This window comes from Tachypleus tridentatus, chromosome 7 (assembly GCF_004210375.1).
Source record: "Tachypleus tridentatus isolate NWPU-2018 chromosome 7, ASM421037v1, whole genome shotgun sequence".
In the NCBI taxonomy this organism is placed as follows: domain Eukaryota; kingdom Metazoa; phylum Arthropoda; class Merostomata; order Xiphosura; family Limulidae; genus Tachypleus; species Tachypleus tridentatus.
Genome location: NC_134831.1, coordinates 93519434 through 93541934, shown reverse-complemented (window position 1 = coordinate 93541934; position 22501 = coordinate 93519434). Strand labels below are relative to the sequence as shown.

The following is a 22501-nucleotide window of genomic DNA, read 5'->3' as shown; positions in this document are numbered from 1 at the left end:
TTTGTCAGAGAATTTTGTACGACCACACACATACCTCTTTATTTATAACACACATATATATATATACATGGTTAGACAAGTTTCCTGAAGACACGTGTGACGACAACAAGAACTTAATATATACAAGTTTGCAAGGTGTTGTCAGCAAGTTTTTCTAGAATGTTCTCTAATTGCTAATTTTGTACGCAAATAAAATGAGTGCGAACTACCAAATATTTTATTACACGTTAATTTACCATGAAATAAAAAAAATAGGTTTTAAACATATAATTAGATACAACACATTCTTTGTAAAAAATTCATAAAATAATAATAGAACAAATCTGGTTTATAAAATTTAACACTAAACAGAAATTCACTCGTGAAAAACGAACGCTTCATGGATATATGTTAACCCTACCTTGCTCTAGAAAAGCGAGTCGTTGAATATGGAATTATGGGTAATTTAACATCAAACGAAAATTTAATTTAATTACAAAAAAAAAAAGGTAAATCATTTATTTTAGTAGACAAATCAAACCACTTACTTATTAATTTCAGGAAATATTTCTTGCAGAAGATTGTAGGTTTGGAAAGGTAGCCAGCAGAGGGCGAAAAGAACCACAACTATAACAAGCATTTTGATGACCTGAAAATGTGCAAAATTTAGGTTATTCTCGTGCAGTGTAATAACTCCGTTTAGAATAGTTAATCGGTATCAGTTTGAACGACACAGGCACGTGAAAATATAACTTGAACTGGGTTTGATTACAACTTTAAAAAAACGAAACAAAAATGGGTTTATGAATATTCTCCGTTAAGCCTTACACGTACGTATCTTTAGAAAATAACTTTCGTAACTTACTTCCTAACTCTAAGAAAACACCACAGCCACATCAAAATAAACAAAACAAGGCATCGCTTGCCATGAAATGATGGATTTAATTTTTAGTCAAAAATAGTACGTCTTCATATACGATATAAACAAAACAAGGCATCGCTTGCCATGAAATGATAGATTTAATTTTTAGTCAAAAATAGTACGTCTTCATATACGATATAACGAACTTGTCTTTCAATGAAACCTTCAATAAACTACATTATTCGAACTCGGTCACTAAAAGTTTGTTCAATAAAACCTTTATTTCTCTGTCTGAAAGATATTCATGCTTTAAGTACTTAAACTTTTGAGTGTTTAGGATGTCTTTTATAAAGGCCAGTAAACATAAATTCATTTCATTAAGTAATACACACACAGTTATATATATACTGTATTAATTACGTATATATTTATATTATATCAATCACGTACTATTATAAACATTTGCAAGTCTTAGCAAAAGCTGTTGTTTAATTTCTATAGTACTGGATGATACTGTGGACAACATTCAGGTGTTTAAAAGTAAATACATGCACTATTCTTGTTTTTACTTTCTATAGTACTGGACCACAATGTGGACAACATTCAGGTGTTTTAAAGTAAATACATACACCATTCTTGTTTTTACTTTCTATAGTACTGAACCACACTGTGAACAACATTCAGGTGTTTTAAAGTAAATACATACACCATTCTTGTTTTTACTTTCTATAGTACTGAACCACACTGTGAACAACATTCAGGTGTTTTAAAGTAAATACATACACTGAACCATTTTCAGGTTTTTAAAGTACTTTCTATAGTACTGGACCACAATGTGGACAACATTCAGGTGTTTTAAAGTAAATACATACACCATTCTTGTTTTTACTTTCTATAGTAGTGGACCACACCGTGGACAACATTCAGGTGTTTTAAAGTAAATACATATACCATTCTTGTTTTTACCCTAAACTTATCAGTCGGGTTCATTTGCTTCTTTATTCGACTTTTTAACAAATGTTAAGGATCCCTCTGTTATAACCAGATGGCTAGGGCGCTTGACTCGCAATGTGAGGGTCGCGAGTTCGAATCTCCGTCCTACAAAACATGCTCATTCTTTCAATCATGGGAACTTTATAATGTTACTATCAATCCCAGTATTCGTTAGTAAAAGAGTAGTTGAAGAGTTGGTGGTGGGTGATGATGACTAGCTTGCTTTCGCTACTAAATTAGAGAGGGCTAGTGTAGATAGCCCTCGTGTAGCTTTGCGCGATATTCAAAAATAAACCAAACATTTCTTTCATGGCTGTATGAGTTACCTACGTATCTTACAACAGCAGTGAGTGATTCATTTCAATGTACTTGGTCAGATCTTTACTACACGTAGTATAATCCAATATTGGGTAATTAACGGGTTAAGAGCGCACGATGATTAGAACGGAAATAAACCCAGGATAATAACTAAGAGATTGTGGTGTGGTTTGTAAAGTTACCAAACCGGTGAGAAGGAACGGAAACTTTAGAGAACTATCTATACCTTCTAGACTAGGTAAGTCTCAGCGATTAGATGAAGGAATACTTAAACATCTGGAACTGACAAAATAAGTAACTTATTTTAGGGAAACAAAATACAAGAAATATACACAAATAATTAGTAACATAATCCCAGAGACTATCTTAGTAAGTAACCAAGTTACAGAGAATGTTTAGATATGTAACTAGCACCCAGAGACTATCTTAGTAAGTAACCAAGTTGCAGAGAATGTTTAGATGTGTAACTAGTACCCAGAGACTATCTTAGTAAGTAACCAAGTTACAGAGAATGTTTAGATATCTAACTAGTACCAAGAGACTATCTTAGTAAGTAACCAAGTTACAGAGAATGTTTAGATATGTAAGTAGTACCCAGAGACTATCTTAGTAAGTAACCAAGTTACAGAGAATGTTTAGATATCTAACTAGTACCAAGAGACTATCTTAGTAAGTAACCAAGTTACAGAGAATGTTTCTTAGATGTTTATATGTAACTAGTACCCAGATACTACCTTAGTAAGTAACCAAGTTATAGAGAATGTTTAGATATGTAACTAGTACCCAGAGACTATCTTAGTAAGTAACCAAGTTACAGAGAATGTTTAGATATGCAACTAGTACCCAGAGACTATTTTAGTAACTAACCAACATACAGATAATGTTTAGATATGTAACTAGTACCCAGAGACTATCTTAGTAAGTAACCAAGTTACAGAGAATGTTTAGATATGTAACTAGTACCCAGAGACTATTTTAGTAACTAACCAACATACAGATAATGTTTAGATATGTAACTAGTACCCAGAGACTATCTTAGTAAGTAACCAAGTTACAGAGAATGTTTAGATATGTAACTAGTACCCAGAGACTATCTTAGTAAGTAACCAAGAATACAGAGAATGTTTAGATATGTAACTAGTACCCAGAGAATGTTTACTATGTTAGTAAGTAACCAAGTTATAGAGAATGTTTAGATATGTAACTAGTACCCAGAGACTATCTTAGTAAGTAACCAAGTTACAGAGAATGTTTAGATATGTAACTAGCACCCAGAGACTATCTTAGTAAGTAACCAAGTTACAGAGAATGTTTAGATATGTAACTAGTACCCAGAGACTATCTTAGTAACTAACCAACATACAGAGAATGTTTAGATATGTAACTAGTACCCAGAGACTACCTTAGTTAGTAACCAAGTTATAGAGAATGTTTAGATATGTAACTAGTACCCAGAGACTATCTTAGTAACTAACCAACATACAGAGAATGTTTAGATATGTAACTAGTACCCAGAGACTACCTTAGTTAGTAACCAAGTTATAGAGAATGTTGAGATATGTAACTAGTACCCAGAGACTATCTTAGTAACTAACCAACATACAGAGAATGTTTAGATATGTAACTAGTACCCAGAGACTATCTTAGTAAGTAAACAACTTACAGAGAATGTTTAGATATGTAACTAGTACCCAGAGACTATCTTAGTAAGTAAACAACATACAGAGAATGTTTAGATATGTAACTAGTACCCAGAGAATATCTTAGTAAGTAAATAACTTACAGAAAATGTTTAGATATGTAACTAAAATCCATAGACGGTCCATATAAACTGGATTATATGCTAAAGAATAAACTTATTGCGAGTTTATTATATAGTGACGTAAAAACAAAATAAAATAATTTTTCAACTTCACTTAATCGGATAAAAGAAAACATAACAGTGGCAAACATGTATATTACACAACAGTGACAAACATGTATATTACACAACAGTGACAAACATGTATATTGATGATGTGATGTTGCTGTTGAAATCGTCCATCAAGGTTTACACGAAGATAACACCATTAACACCATTTCCTACTAACAAAAGTTGCTTGTGTACTGCACCTTTTCAAGTCCAATACACACATATATGTCTATATAATTATATATAAACTTCAAACGTTCAGAATATATCGCATAACTGAGTTATACAGATTTTAACTATCATCTTAAGGACCATTTAATATCCTGTAGCTAACCATCTAACGAACCATTTAATATTATGTATTTAACCTTCTAGCAGGGCCACTTAGCGTATCAGAAATACCCAATCATGCATTCAGTATGGGCCCGGCAATGGCCAAGCATGTTAAGGCGTGCGACCTCGTAATCTGAGGGTTGTGGGTTCGCATCCGCGTCGCGCCAAAACATGCTCGCCCTCCCAGCCGTGGGGGTGTTATAATGTGACGGTGAATCCCACTATTCGTTGGTAAAAGAGTAGCCCAAGAGTTGGCGGTGGGTGGTGATGACTAGCTGCCTTCCCTCTAGTCTTACACTGCTAAATTAGGGACGGCTAGCACAGATAGCCCTCGAGTAGCTTTGTGCGAAATTCAAAAAACAAAACAAACAAGCATTCAGTATGAAATTACCTAATATGTTACAGCGAAAATAGAGTTTAATAAAAAGTTTCTATAGCATATAAGTAAAATTATTTTTAAATTCGTAACTGCAAAGTACAAGATAATTCTTATGAATCGTTAATAAATGCATTATAACGCTTCAGTAATGTAGCAACAAGAGACTTAAAATGTGTAATAAATAAATTATGATGTTAACAATTTCAGTTGATCACCTTTCATCCGATTACAAATTCCATGTTATTTTATTTTCGCTCAAGAGCGTAGTGAACGTTCATAATTTATACCTTAAGCAACAGTTTCAAGTTGTTTTAGTTGCTGTTTGTTATAATGAAACTCCTCGGATGCAAATCCTTTAGCGCTCGTGACTTAGTCGAGGGACTGTCAAATTTAATCACACGACGAATAATTTGGATTGTGGCTAGCACTGTTTGTGCATTTTAAACTAATTGAACGGTGCTAACGCGCATGCGCCAGAATAGGTAACTTGTTCCCAAACGTCCGTGGTTACCAAAAATAAACTCGAGGAGTTGCTGGAAGCAGGTTACACACAGTAATAATCTATTGCAAATACTTAATTTGAAGAGGTTATTAACCTTTTTATGATAATCGTACTTGAAAAAAACACGCAAAAAATTCGAAAAACACGAATTAATAATTACCAGAGACGCGTTTCTGGTGACCAATGAGATTATAATACGATATTCAGAGTGTGTGTTTGCGTGTGGTTTCTTACAACAAAGCTATATCGGGTTCTCTGCTGAGCCCACCGAGGGGAATCGAACCCCTGATTTTAGCGTGAGACTTATCGCTGTACTAACGGGGGGCTTTATGTATCATTATTAACCTCAGAGCGCTGTGGGACATTCAGAGACTAAAATCATTATATTTGTTATTACTTTAAATAATAATAATAATAATAATGAAATTCAGGTTGAAAATAAAATAACGTTTACTGTTAAAGTTGCTCAAATTAACACCAAACTACACAACAGTGTAGACACTCTGAAAAGGATTAAACCTCAAATCTGTACTATTTTCAAGCGATCAAACATCACGATAATACACGCATTTAACAAAAATTATACTATTCGATATTGTACTATTTAAAATAGAAGGAACTACTTGATATTATGTGTATTTGAAAGATAAGATCAAATCCATCAATAATTTAAGTATCTTAGAAATATCAAATAAATTAATAATGATTGTATATTAAAAGAGGCCACACTTATTTAAAAGCTACGTATGTTTTAGAAAGGTCAATAGTACAGTCACTTTTTTAATTAGGCAATGAATTAACTTGCATTAATCTGGGAAATAATTATCTGTGAGAATAATAATATTTTGTTTCAATATAATAAATGATTACCTGTCAAAAGGATACAGTCTTACATTAATCAGTTACAGAATTATCTGTCAAAAGGATAGAGTCTTACATTAATCAGTTAAAAATTATCTATCAAAAGGATACACTCTTACATTAATCAGTTAAAGAATTATCTGTCAAAAGGATACAGTCTTACATTAATCAGTTACAGAATTATCTGTCAGAAGGATACAGTCAGTATTTTAATTAATCAGTAAAAGAATTATCTGTCAAAAGGATAGAGTCTTACATTAATCAGTTAAAAATTGTCTTTCAAAAGGATACAGTCTTACATTAATCAGTTACAGAATTATCTATCAAAAGGATACAGTCTTACATTAATCAGTTAAAAATTATCTATCAAAAGGATACAGTCTTACATTAATCAGTTAAAGAATTATTTATCAAAAGGTTACAAAATTATCTATCAGAAGGATACAGTCTTACATTAATCAGTTAAAGAATTATTTATCAAAAGGTTACAAAATTATCTATCAGAAAGATACAGTCTTACATGAATCAGTCAAATAATTATCTGTCAGAAGGATACAGTCTTACATTAATCAGTTACAGAATTATCTGTCAAAAGGATACAGTCTTACATTAATCAGTTACAGAATTATCTGTCAGAAGGATACAGTCTTACATTAATCAGTTACAGAATTATCTGTCAAAAGGATACAATCTTACATTAATCAGTTACAAAATTATCTGTCAAAAGGATACAGTCTTACATTAATCAGTTACAGAATTATCTGTCAAAAGGATACAGTCTTACATTAATCAGTTACAAAATTATCTGTCAAAAGGATACAGTCTTACATTAATCAGTTACAGAATTATCTGTCAAAAGGATACAGTCTTACATTAATCAGTTAAAGAATTATATGTCAAAAGGATACAGTCTTACATTAATCAGTTAAAGAAGTATCTGTCAGAAGGATAAATTTATTGTTTTAATAAGGTAAAGAATTGTCTACCACAGAATTAAAATATTGTTTTTAAGGTAAAGAACTATCACTTAGAAGGGTACAATCTTGTTGTAATAAAATAATGGATTATCTGTCAAAAGGATAAAATATTTTTAATCAGAAAAATATTATGTAAGAAGGATACAATCTGGTTTGAATCAGATAATAGATTATCTGTCAGAAAAATAAAGTCTTGTTTTAATCAGATTACAGATTATCTGTCAGAATAAAAAATATCGTTTTAACCAGTTAAAGGATTATGAGTAAGAAGAATTAAATCCATTATCTGTCAGATGGACACAATCTTGATTTAATCTGATAATGGATTATCTTTCAGAAAGAAACAATCTTTTGTTAATCAGATAATAGATTATCCGTCAGAAGTATAAAATTTTGTTCTTAATTAATTAAAAGGTTTTATCTCAAAAAGATACAACCTTGTTTTAATTAGAAGATTGATTATCTGTGAGAATAGTAATGTTTTGTTTTAATCGAATAATAAATTATCTGTAAAATGAACATTGTATTGTGTTAATCAGATAATGAATTATCTCTTAGAAGAATAATGTCTGTTTTAATCAGGTAAAAGGTTATTTATCAGAAGGATCAAATCTAGTCTTAATCAGATAACGATTTATCTGTCAGAAGCATACAAATTATTTTAAACAGATAGTAGATTATCTGTCAGAAGAATAAACTCTTCTTCTAATCAGATGAAAGGTTATCTATCGTATGGATACAAAGATAAAGAATATCTGTCAGATATATACAGTATTGTTTTAATTATGTAATGAATTATCTGTCAGATATACACAGTACATTTTAATTATGTAATGAATTATCTGTCAGATATGTACTGTATGTTTTAATTATGTAATTAATTATCTGTCAGATATATACAGTATGTTTTAATTATCTAATGAACTGTCTGTCAGATATATACAGTACTGTTTTATGCACAGCTTTTATTCAAAACAATAAAAGAAGGCTAGTTTTGACATAATAGTGAGAACTGGAGTACATATAACAGTAAACAAGCTTTGCAGTTCCGAAATTACAGCAATGTATAGATACACACCTCTCGTGTGAACAAAGAATGCTCATTTCTTAACAACATGAAACACCTTCTGGGGGTACGAATACAAAAATCATCAATTCTCAATCCTTCAATGTACATCATATACGTATGATCCTGTTTAGCTGACTGCTTCTGGTTATGAACGAAAGACCTCTTGGGCAGTGACATTTGGTACGTAAAATACAGATGTGAAATATCAAATAGATAACTTAACAAGGGCATGGAAAGAAACATTTGAAACGGAAGTTATTTTTTATCACAAATGTTAGGCCTATTAGACTTGTATGTCTAGAAAGATATAAAATTTATTTTAAAATCCAATTAGACGTGTAGAACTGTGAAATAAGAAGACAGAACCTTTGTTTAGGATTTTATGAACTGCACAATACTATTTTAATTTCCCGATGTTTTAATACACGTCGCCATATTGCACCTGATATATACAGGTCTTGTAACAAATGCTACAAAAACTAGGATTTAATAAATACACTTATTTATCAACTAGGGAACATAATTTTACTATCTTAAGCGCGTTTTTAATATTTATACACTTGAACTTACTTATATAGGTGAATTTTAAATTGTAGAAATGTTTCTACAGGTGCACAGTTTATGAACAACCGTATGTTAGTAAAAACCCTGTAAAGATACCCGACAGTAGCAGTGTTCTCTGGTTAACGGCACCTGCTTTTAAAATACCTAACCCCAAATAAAGCTTTCTTTCAAACTTCTTACTTTATTAAGATATGGCATTCAGAACGATAAGTTAAGATTTCGACACGTGAGGAGATAGCTGAAACTCTTTTAGTGAAACAATGTTTTCGTATTCAAAACGTTCTCTTTTTGTCAAATCGCGAGCGTAAATCTCCGTCATCGAACATGCATTCACTTTGAAAGGTAGAATCGTATTTATATAGACAATTATTGCAATATTCAGTGGATGTTTGTTATTACAAAGCCCTGTATACTTTAGCAAGAAGTTTTTAGTGTAATATCCACTTTCAGTAACGTTTTTACCTCCTTGAGAGAATTTTCAGACACCCTAAATAATGCTATCAAGACAGCTTTAGAAACTATTGTAAATTACCTCAATCTATTATAAGGTGGTACCTTTTGAAATGTTTATTTTTTATATATATATTAGCGGGTACTTAACACCTTCCACATCATGCGTGCAGTAGAGATCTAATTCACTAACAGGTCATTCTGTGCCAACTTTGCGAAAACTAATTTAGTAAATAATATATGTGTCAGTCAATGTCTTTGTATGTTGACATATTCTTTAAGAAATTTGATGAAATGGGTCTCGGTACTCTGTATGTTGTGGTTAATACTAAATTATGTAATCTTTATAATTTGTTTTTCTTATGTCGTGTGGTGTTATGTTTATCTATGCCAGACACGTATATTCTATGACTGGGCGAATGTATGCTTTGTATATTTTAATTATGTTGTTCGGTGAGGTTCTGTTGTTAATACCGTTCACACCTCCGTACATAATTCGAAAGTTGCCAGCTTTTTGTTTGCATATTATTTACATATGATTAGCCCACGTTAATACCAGGAATTTGGCTGTTGTTGTGGTCTGTTCCATTCATATACAGTTTTGATGGATCTTTCTTGATTTTAGAAGACTATTAATCGGTTTTTTGGGGGACATTAATTTTGGTACAATATATTTGACAATATTCTTCAATTCTTTTTTAATGTGGTTTCAGTTTCCTTTCTGCTATGGATAGTGTTGCAGTGCGCAGGTAGTCCTCGAGTAGCTTTGAGCTAAGTTCAAAATAAACCAAACCAGTTCACCTAATCACACGTCACAAAGACTTAATTGTATTTATTATTCATTCTTTGATACGTCAGAAGCACAATTTTCTAGGTTACGTAAGTGCATTGTGTTGAAAAACAAACATGATTGTTAACTTCTATGTGACAATAAAAAGAGTTCTTGCATAGCAATCACCAATAAAATATAATTTGAAAACTAGTGTGCTTTCAAATAGTCGACTAACCTTCTTCAGGATCTACGTACGTTTCGTTGTACTAAAATACATTAATTTAAATATTCATATAATAATACAGAAACACCCATCTGCGTGTGGTTGTAATCAGAAATTACACATAATTCCTGTTTTAATAATCTATTCAAATTAAACACTGACAATAATGAATGCCTGATACTAAATAGTGTTTTGTCTTCTGCTTACGATAACTTTAAATAATATTGTTAGTGAAGGCCTTGGTGACCGTTGTATTGTTGGTAAAGGCCTAAACGACCGCTGAACTTAGTTCTTAAAAGTATTGTTGGTATAGTTTTGTATGACTGGAAAGCGTGGTTACAATAAATATTTGTAAGGCAACAAGTTTACAATTATCGTTAATATTAAATGCCTAACATTATTTACAGATTGGAACAAATTTAGAAATTTGAAATTTATGATATAAAATGTAGGTTTAATGTTACTCACGTTATTGACAGCTTCCTGCGTTTCCGCCAATAGAGGGAAGGGAACAGGAAAAAATTAAAAAAAATAAATAATGAATATTGACCATAATCGATGTTTAATTTTTTTATATAGATTAAGCTTAGAATTTTTATTAAATAAAGAAAACTATATAAACATACTATTATTCTTTGTGCATGTCATGACTCAACTGTTTGTGTTAATAACGCGCTTCAAGTCAAACTTCGACCAGCTACAATTCTGTTGTCATAATTTATTTCATTTTCAAGTTTCAGATAACTAGCAATTGGAATAAGAATTTGTAAGTCTCTCCTCAATTCGTGCGGAAACTCGAATTTTACACTAGTGAGACGTTATTTAATATACATATTAAGACGAGTAAATAATAGTTTTGTTTTTGCTTTCTTATTAACCAAAACTGTGGTTATCCGACAATCTCGCGCTGCTATGTCACGTGATGCTGAGAAATTACACTCCCCATAGTTACACGTTCTTTGTAAAGAATTATACGAGTTAAAGTATTATATACTGCGATATTTCGTTTATTAAACTATTCGTTACGGGTTAAATTGAAGCAGAATGGCCCAGAACGTTGATCCGTGGCTTGAAGATTCAAGCTTGTAGCGTCAATGGTCTTCCGATTGCAAAATCCTAAGTTAACCACACAATTCATACGACTACTTAATTTAACATGTTTGAATATAGAGGAAAAGAGTTAATGTGAAACTTTTTATTATTTACACTAGAAAGCAACACGTGGCGTTGATTGTAATTATTAGATTAGCAATTTAACTGAGAAAGAACCTAAAATCTTAAAGAACTGGTTCTAGCAGGCGAACCCTGGCTTAACGTGTTATCTTTTAAGAATGAAACCGCATTACCATAGATACATAAAATGGTTGAACATATGTCCGATGTCACTGTTAATAAGCTAACTACACACAAAGAGAAACAAAAAGTCACATAGACCAGTTATATCAACAAATAAACTCAAGATATATGTGTATGTATATTTATATATAAATAAACTAACATAGACCGTATATACATACTACTGATAAACAACCATAGACCATATAAGCAAATAACTAAATAGTACTATATGTTGTATGACCATACAATTACTTATGTATACAAATGTAATAGTAATGTTTGTTGTATGTCCATGTAACTACTTATCTATATAAATAGTATAGTACTTACTGTTGTGTTTCCATATAACTACAGTGGTACCTCGGTTCTCGAACGATTCCCTTCTCGAACAATTCGGTTTTAGAACATATTGTTTGAGAAAAAATGTCTCGGTTGTCGAACATAAACTCGGTTCCCGAACCAAGCTGTCGTGGCCCGGACCCCCGAAATAACCCGAATGATGACCCGAACGACCATTTTCGGCCCACGCCAAGCTTGCCCAAAACATTTTACCCGCACCTGTCGCTCAGTCCACACCCCCGCTAAAATCTGATGTGAACGTTCTCGTTTTTCTTTTTGTTTTGTTGTTTTTCTAAATATTCTGATTAAATAAGCCACCTTTGGGTCAAAGAAGGATAATGAAAGCAGTAAACCAAAAAGAAAAGTTGTTAGAGCCACAATAGAGGTGAAAAAAAAGATCTCATAGCGAAGTATGAGAGTGGTGTTCGCGTGTCTGACCTTGCCACACAGTTTGATATGGCAAAGTCTACAGTCTGCACCATACTGAAAAATAAAGAGGTCATCAAAGGAGCTGATATTGCAAAAGGAGTGACAGTGCTTACGAAACAAAGATCACAAACAATGGAAGAGGTAGAAAAACTGTTGTTGATTTGGGTAAACGAAAAAACACTTAGCTGGTGATAGCATTTCTGAGACCATCATTTGTGAGAAAGCAAAGCAGTTGAATGCTGACCTCCTGAAAAACACCCCTGGAACAAGTGCTGATACAAATGATGCCTTTAAGACTAATAGGGGGTGGTGTGAAAAATTTAGGGAGAGAAATGGCAACATGGGGAGGGTGCCAGTTCTAACAAAGATGCTGCTGATAAATTTGTTAGGGAATTTAAGGACGATGCAGAAGTTGAGGGTTTTATTCCCCAACAAGTGTTCAAGTGTGATGAGACAGGCCTCTTTTGGAAGAGGATGCCAAAGAGGACCTACATCACCAAGGAGGAGAAGTCACTGTTAGGACACAAGCCAATGAAGGACAGGCTAACTCTATTGTTATGTAGTAATGCAAGTGGGGTCTTAAAACTTAAGCCTTTGCTTGTGTACCATTCTGAGAACCCGAGGGTTTTTAAGAAAAATAATGTCCTGAAAAGTAAACTAAATGTCATATGGAGGGCTAATAGTAAAGCATGGGTGACCAGGCAATTTTTTATGGAGTGGGTCCATGAAGTGTTTGCCCCAAGTGTAAAGAATTAACTCACGGAAAAACAGTTGCCACTAAAGGCCCTTCTTGTGATGAACAATGCACCTGCTCACCCACCAGGCTTGGAGGACGGGTTGGTGGAGGAGCACAGTTTCATTATGGTGAAGCTCTTGCCCCCTAACACGACTCCTCTCATTCAGCCCATGAACCACCAGGTCATATCGAACTTTAAGAAACTCTACACCAAAGCACTGTTTCAAAGGTGCTTTGAAATGACCTCTGACACAGAGTTAACCCTCAGAGAATTCTGGAAAATCGCTTTAATATCTTCCATTGCTTGAGGATCATAGAAAAAGCCTGGAGGGAAGTGTCTTTAAGAACCATGAACTCAGCCTGGAAGAAATTGTGGTCAGACTCAGTAGCAGATAGAGATTTTGAAGGCTTTGAGACTGAGCCTGTTGTCGAGGATATTGTCTCACTAGACAAGTGTATGGGCTTCAATGTGAGTGGTGATGATGTGGAGGAGTTGGCGGAAGACCACAACACTGAGCTCACCATGGAAGAACTCCAAGACCTTCAGAAGGAGCAGCAACAGAAGGCAACTGAGGAAGTGTCTTCAGATGAGGAGGAGGGAAGGGAGGATGTTCCTAGTTCACTAATCAAGGAAATGTGTGGAAAATGGGGAAAGTTACAAAGTTTTGTGGAAAAATTTCACCCTGATAAAGCTGTAGCAAACTGCAGCATAAACCTTTTCAATGATAATGCCAAGTCTTACTTCAGAAACATTTTAGAATGCAGGCAGAAAGAAACCTCATTAGACAAGTTTTTAATGAGAAATAGGTCCAGTGAGTCTCAAGCAGGTTGTAGCAGTGCAAAGAGACAGAAAAGAGTAAAAAACCCAGAAGGAGAGTTACCTGACGTTTTTATGGAAGGTGACTTCCCTTCCAAACAATAATAACCCTCCTACTCTCCACGTTTCTCACCACCTTTCACTTACGCCATCAGCTCTCCTCAGCACAGGTAAAGTGCAGTTAAATTTTCATTTATTGTGCTTTTTTATTGTGTTTATAGTTTTTGTGGTTGACATGTAAGTATTATTATACAGGTATAAATAAGCAATATTTTAACTTAAAATGCTTCATAATTCATAATTTTTGGAGGTCTGTAACGGATTAATTTAATTTACAGTATTTCTTACGGAAAATAATTTGATTCGGTTTTCGAACAGCCTTCTGGAACGGATTAAGTTCGAGAACTGAGGTACCACTGTACTTATCTATATAAATACAATAGTACTGTCTGTTGTGTCTCCATGTAACTATTTATCAACATGAATATAATGATAGTAACTGTATGTTGTATGTCCATGTAACTACTTATTTATATAAATACAATAGTACTGTCTGTTGTGTCTCCATGTAACTATTTATCTACATGAATATAATGATAGTAAGTGTCTGTTATATGTCCATGTAACTACTTATCTATATAAATATAATGGTAGTAAGTGTCTGTTGTGTCTCCATGTAACTATTTATCTACATGAAGATAATGATAGTAAGTGTCTGTTATATGTCCATGTAACTACTTATCTATATAAATACAATAGTACTGTCTGTTGTGTCTCCATGTGACTACTTATCTATATAGATATAATGATAGTGAGTGTCTGTTGTGTCTCCGTGTAACTACTTATCTATATAAATTCAATAGTACTATCTGATGAATCTCCATGTAACTATTTATCTATATAAATACAATAGTACTGTTTGTTATATGTCCATGTAACTACTTATCTATATAAATACAATAGTACTATCTGATGAATCTCCATGTAACTATTTATCTATATAAATACAATAGTACTTCGAAGTTTGTGGATTGATCTTCACCTAAGTTGGAGGTCGACAAATTTTCTGTTTTGTTCAGATGGATCCTGTTGATGGATCTCTACTACATGTCATACGGAGGTTTGTTGGATCCATGCAGAGTCACATGAAAGCTTGTGGTGGTTTGCGGACGTTTTCTTCTTTTTACAATTACATATAAAGGAAACAGCTTTTCATGTCCTAAAGTAACCTTTCATTAATCACAAATTTACATAATTTCCGTCTAGAGGACGCGTACTCCAACTGGTGCTAATAAACCAACATGGGTGATATATAAACTAAAAGCAAACGTAGGCCATTTATATTAATGGATCAACGTAGGCTCTATATGATATAAACCAACATAGGCTAGACATGCCAGAACAAAGTTATGCTACACACAAACACGTATATTTATGTATATATGTACTAATAAGCTAACATAGACCATAAAAACTGTCAGACTAATACAGGTCACACATATGAATAAAACAACACATTCCATATATGTAGTGATAAACATACGTAGACCATATATAGTAATAATTCAACATAGTACATGGTTTTGTTTACTTACTTGGTTTCATTTGTATGTAATTATTTAATATCACTAATTTTTACTCAATGTGTGGTAATGGTCACTGACTATATCGCACCTTCCATTGCATTGTTCAAACTTTATGAAGTTAAGTATAATAGTCTTAACGAATGACCTAATAAATTGTAACTTAGCCTAGCAAGCTGGTTATAGTAATTATATTGCTGGTAATGTAATAAAATGTAACATCAAGAGATGTCTCACATGTCCTGTTATAAATACTTTTCATTCCATTACTCACACTAATTCATTTTGTAAAATAAAAAAATATGATTTATTTACTAACATGTACTAAATGTAATATGGAATATGTGGGTCAAACTTCAAACTCATTACATATACATATAAATTTACATAGATCTCAAGTTAAAAACAATTTAATGAATTATGTTGAATTGGAACATTTCAGGATTCATCGTTTTACCTCGGTTAAGATAACAATATTAGAAATAGTTAATGAAGACACAAATAGACTTCAAAGTAAAAACTTTTACGTTTTAAAATTAAAAACATTATATCATTATGGATTAAACCAAGATTTCAATAATTCTACTGCTTTGAATTTGAACAATGATTATTGTGTTGTTAATTTTTTCTTTATAGATAACTTTACTTGTAAAAATAGAAAAACTAGAGGTAAAGAAAATATAGATGTGGGACATTGTGGGCTTCAGTACCCACATCTCCTAATTTCTAATCTTCTTTGTAAGACTAGCGAATTGGAGGTTAAGACTGATAGACTGTGTATCCCCACCGCAATGTGTTGTAGCTTGTACCAAAGTATCTTTTTAAAACAAATGCAGCATATTTTGTGTAATTTTATAATGTGTTTTGTTTATGGCTTAAAATTTATAGTTATAATATATATATATATATATAAAGATAGATAAAGAAACATATGAATAAATACGGGTTATGAAACTGACACCAGCTTCCCTACCGGTAGCTACAGACATTATTAATGTAGAAAAATATTATGTAAATATATGATCGCAGAAAATGTATTCTCGTGAACTAACGAGTAAAGGCGTAAACAAAATCTTAAAAAAAAGGAAAGTAAATGTATTGATGGCTATAGTGTAGTAGAATGTTGAAGACACAAAATGAATAACAATAAAATTTAATCGCAGTGTAATAGACTGTTAAAGACACAAAATGGATAACAATAATATTTAATCGCAGTATAGTAGAATGTTAAAGACACAAAATGGATAACAATAAAATTTAATCGCAGTGTAGTAGAATGTTAAAGATACAAAATGGATAACAATAAAATTTAATCGCAGTGTAGTAGAATGTTGAAGACACAAAATGGATAACAATAAAATTTAATCGCAGTGTAGTAGAATGTTGAAGACACAAAATGGATAACAATAAAATTTAATCGCAGTGTAGTAGAATGTTATAGATACAAAATGAATGACAATAAAATTTAATCGTTATTGAGTACTTATATATATTGCTCAATGTTTATTCATATCTAGACTATTACATAAAGATGACACAAATACCATCCTTATGATCTCGTTACATTGATGTTAAACGACTGATATCAGCCATCCCTACATTTACATAGAAAGTTTGTGTTTATGATCAAGTTTTAAATACAATGTGATTTCATCTGCAATACCTATTTTTCCTGTTTTACTGACTGGTGATTCCTGTTTCACTCTGTACTCAAGGTAATTAAATGAACACCACCTTTCTGTAAGAAAGCTAACTTGAAGGGGTAATGATAACATAACTAGAATTATACATATGCAAAAATGGCTCGTTTGGGTTGGGAAAATATTTTTATATTTTATATTTTCTCAACCCAAACGAGCCGTTTTTGCATATATATTTCTCTACAAGTGGGTTTTCTCGACATCACTGATAACTAGAATTATGATTTTTCTATTATCACTTGTTATAAATAAGTATAAAAAGGAGATTTTGGAATATTGTGTAGTTGGTTTTCTGATTTCATTATTTAAATAAATTAGTATGGTTCATTAGTGTCACCAGGCACGTGTTTGTTTGTTAGTTGTGTTTTCGGTATGTGCTAAGTTTCATTCTAAGTGTAGCCAATTTGATAAATTTTTGATGAGGGGAAACTCACTTGAAATAAAAATGTACCTCAAACAAAACAAAAACTCAACATATTAAGAAACCAAATAAACACAGCGACAAATCTATGTTCACCTGATAACATTAACAATGAAATCAACAAAATAAAACAACACTTCATCAACATCAACAAATTTCCTTAACAAATCGTGAAAAAAAATATACGTACACATCTAGACCAACAAAAAACAACCAACAATAAATCCCAAGATACAACAAAACCGTATACAAGAAATGTAAAAACGGCTCGTTTGGGTTGAGAAAAATTTTTTACGTAGAGGAGTGAACAACGTTTCGACCTTCTTCAGTCATCGTCAGGTTCACAAAGAAAGAGAGGGTAACTGACCGGAAGCTGACCACATGTTTGAAAGGGGTTGTGTAACTGAGTTTCGGAATGTAGAGGGCGGGCAACACAAATATACGTCATCCCCAAACCTCATAAACCAGATTGTCCACTACAACCAATAATGTCCACATATGAATCGTTTAATTACAATATTGGTAAATACATAGCATGGGCATTCTCTAAATATGTAACATCAGCCAGGTCATTCATCAAAGACTGTTTTAATTTCAAGTCTAATCTAAATCAACTTAATCATAAAGCCTTAATGGCCAGTTTCGATGTTATATCCCTCTTTACAGAAGTTCCAACCGCTGAAGCCTGCAAGATAGCCTTGGAACTCTATATCCGAGACCCTAACCCATCTATAGACATTCCCAGCAACCAATTAGCAATCCTCATAGAATTCACCACAATGAAGACAAACTTCATATTCAACAACCACAACTGTATACAAACAAATGGCCTAAGCATGGGCAACCCAGTATCACCAGTTCTAGCCAATATTTTTATGATACAAGTTGAAACACAAGCAATTAACACAGCATTACATCCACCACTATACTGGTACAGATATGTAGACGACAAGGTTGTGGGATTCACATCCACAGAACACACACTTAATTTTTTCAATCACATTAACTCTATACATCCCAACATTAACTTCATATGTGAACAGGAAGAAAGCAATCACATATCCTTTCTTTACCTCAAAATTATAAGAACTGATACACAATTTAAAACAGAAATCCACCGAAAAATCACCCATACTGGACTATACATTCCTTGGGACTCAGCACATGAAACAAAACAAAAACTCAACATACTAAGAAACCAAATAAACACAGCCATAACACTATGCTCATCAGATAAAATTAACGTTGAATTAGACAAAATAAAACAATACTTCAGCAACATCAATAAGTTTCCTCCACAAACCATAGAAAACATTATACGCACACACCGAGGCAGAAATCAAAATCAACCAACAAAAGTAAATATATCTCACGAATCAAAAAGTCACGAAACCATATATTGCTGCATACCATATATTCACGACATCAGTAGAAAAAATAACCAACATTTGGCAAAAACTGGTAACAAAATATGACATTCCAGTTAATACCAAATTTATTTAAAAATCAGGCACAAAACTGAGGTCTATACTATGTAAAAACTACACTGAGAAACACCACACCAACGTTATTTATAAAATACAATGTGATAACTGCCACGACTTCTATATTGGAAACACAAGTAGAAAAATGGAAACCAGATTCAAAGAACATAAAAAGTCACCTTCATAAGTTTTCGAACACTGCAAGTCAAATAAACACAACATAACCATAGAAAACACTCAAATACTAAATAAAGAAACAAACATAAACAAACGCAAAATTAAAGAAGCCTTACTTATACAACAACTTAAACCCAAAATAAACCAATATAAAGGAACGCCTTTATACCTATATTAAATATAATAAAATAAAATTATATATTCAAACATCTAAGCCCGCCCTCTACATTCCGACACTCAGTTACACAACCCCTTTCAAACATGTGGTCAGCTTCCGGTCAGTTACCTCTCTCTTTCTTTGTGAACCTGACGATGACCGAAGAAAGTCGAAACCCTGTTCGCTCTTCTACGTAAAATATTTTCTCTACCCATACCAGTAGTTTTTACATATATATTTCTCTACAAGTGGGTTTTCTCGACGTCACTGAAAACCGAATACTGCTGCATACCATATGTTTTAGACATCAGCAAAAAAATAACCAACATTTGCAAAACAAAAAAACAACTTATAGCAGAACACAATATTCCAGTAAACACCCAATTTATTCATAAACTAGGTACAAAACTAAGGTCTATACCATGTAAAAACTATAGTGACAAACACCACACCAACATTATTTATAAAATACAATGTGATAACTGCCACGACTGCTATATTAGAGAAACAAGTAGAAAAATGGAAACTAGATTCAAAGAACACAAAAAATCTTCACACGTTTTTAAACACTGCAAATCAAATAAACGCAACATAACCATAGAAAACACTCAAATACTAAGTAAGGAAACAAATATAAACAACCACAAAATCAAAGAAGTCTTACTTATACAGCAACTAAAACCAAAATAAAGGAACACTTTTACACCTATACTAATTAATAACCTAACGTCTAACTGCAACGACCCCTACAATCCCGCATCCGTTTGTATTCTCGTCCCTAAGACATGTCCAGCATTGATCACTTTCAAACTCTCTCTTTCTTAACCTGAAGATGACCGAGGAAGGTCGAAACGTTGTCCTCTCCTTATCAATAAAAGTATTAATACCTAAACCAGCCGTTCTGATATACAGTTTAATAAATTATTTTCTTGTAGTTGGAGCAATGTGTAACTTTTGACTTTTACACCGCTGTGTGAACCTACTGTATCAGTAGCATCTGTATATCTACTGTATCAATGACGTGTGTATAGCTACTGTATCTATAACGTGTGTTGTGTACCTACAGTGTCAGCAGTTAGAACACTTACTGCTAAAAATGAACATATTCGTTCTACATGAATAATAATAATGAAATATTGAAGGAATGTTTAGAAATAAATTACTGATGTCAGTATAATATTATAGCACGATATGTCAGTATAATATTATAGCATGATATGTCAGTATTATATTATAGCACGATATGTCAGTATTATATTATAGCACGATATGTCAGTATAATATTATAGCACGATATGTCAGTATTATATTATAGCACGATATGTCAGTATAATATTATAGCACGATATGTCAGTATTATATTATAGCACGATATGTCAGTTGTACGGTTAGTTGATAACCGTTGTATGAATTATCTGAGATAGTTTTAAAACAATATTCATTTTATTTTTAAACCACTTGTTCAAATTCGGACATTACACTATTAAAATGCAGGTGGCGTTTCACCGCTTGATGTTACCGTCCAATATATTTATATTCCCACGTCTTTATTTATCCAAGGAAATCTAAAAGAAATGATAACTTAATTTTCAAGGAAAATATACTTGAAACAAGGAAATTAATTAAGTTTGTTTGGAAATAACTACAAAGCTACACACCACGGGTAGCGAAATCTGGTGTTTGGTGTTGTAAGTCCACAGACATGCTGCTGTGCCATTGGGGAACATTTAATTCTGTTATAACTTTGTTTTCCCTATTTATTTAACGTTAGGTACAGTTTCTTAGTTATATGAAGTTTCAGATCACAGAATTAATGCTTAAAATCGAAGTTCAATAATGACTATATCATAACACGAACCGTGGTGTACGCACACGTGGTAACACCTCACAAAATAGCCTTATACAGGGGGTTGAATACATTATATTAAATCCATATTTTCATCATGTCGTACGGTCTATTTCAACATGATAGATCGTATACTATTTGGCATTCATGGATCTGGAAAGTAGTTTTACAGCATACTTCGCTCTACAAAAAAAATTCATTGTAATAATGTCATGTTCAATGCACCACCCCTCTCTGCTGCTTTCCATAATCCATCAAGTGCATGCTTCAGTAGTCTAATGACATAGAAATCAATGTGTTTGACGACTTGACCAGTATATATAGTATGGTATAGCAATAATATCAGTTTCATTACTCAGTTGTTTGAGATATATAACAGTTTAACTTAAAGCTTTATCCATACCTCGTTGTCCTTGTTTGATGGATATTTTGATTACATTGTACACTTTTGTTTGGGCACGTGGACGGACGTACCTTTGTATTTTGGATTTTCTCATGTTACAAGGCCCTGCACTTTGGCAATGTCCGTGGTATGTCCTGTTGCAGGTCTCTGTTTTATTTATGCCAGAAGTTCAATAACAGGTCTGAATGTTAAGGCTTAAAGGGTTAAGCATCTTTCGTATTATGACATTCCAAAACTCGGCACACAAGCTACTCGGCCACGCGCAGCCCCGAGTACGGAAAAATCTGATTAAAGTTTTAGCACAAAAACCAGAGTAAGTTTCCGCCATTACGATTGGAAGAATAATGTTTTCAATTACTCGTTCGTTCATTGGATACCTAAGATTAAAATATTTGTCTCTTAACAACATTAGGGTTAGCGATACAATTTGACAGTTTGTTTCTCAAAGCACTGGAAACAGTAATTTTCTAAGTGCTCAAAATTTTGATATTTTATTAGGAAGATAAAACAGACTCCCACCAGACTGACAGATGTAATTACTTCCCGTTTATGCCTAACTTGTCAAAATTATCAAAGGAAAACCTCGCCTTTTATAAATGAATATGTTCCCAGCAGAAAGTTACGCGTTATTACAAGTTGATTTTAGGGACCATTTTCTATATTAGATTGTATAAAATTGTTATAAATGTAGTTTATAACCCGTTTAAATCACGTTATATAAAATTAACAAATTTTCTTCCCTCAGAAAAATTCGTTAGTTATTTGTATTTGACGAGGCACATTTTGTGTTTTGTTGTTCCTGTTTCGAAAAGTCTATTAAGAAATTTTAATTAAGTTTGATGATGTGTGACGTAAGTTGAATAACACATTTGGAAAG

The 22501-nt window shown here is 32.7% G+C and overlaps 1 protein-coding gene across 2 annotated transcripts in view; it reads right to left on the bottom strand.

Moving 5' to 3' along the window:
- Positions 1-22501, bottom strand: part of LOC143256207 (RYamide receptor-like) — a 49429-nt gene that overhangs the window by 9333 nt on the left and 17595 nt on the right. For both annotated transcript variants that reach the window (XM_076513088.1, XM_076513089.1), the window contains exon 2: positions 528-628. In XM_076513088.1, coding sequence (XP_076369203.1) covers positions 528-628 — 101 coding nt within the window. The remainder of the gene's footprint in view (positions 1-527; positions 629-22501) is intronic.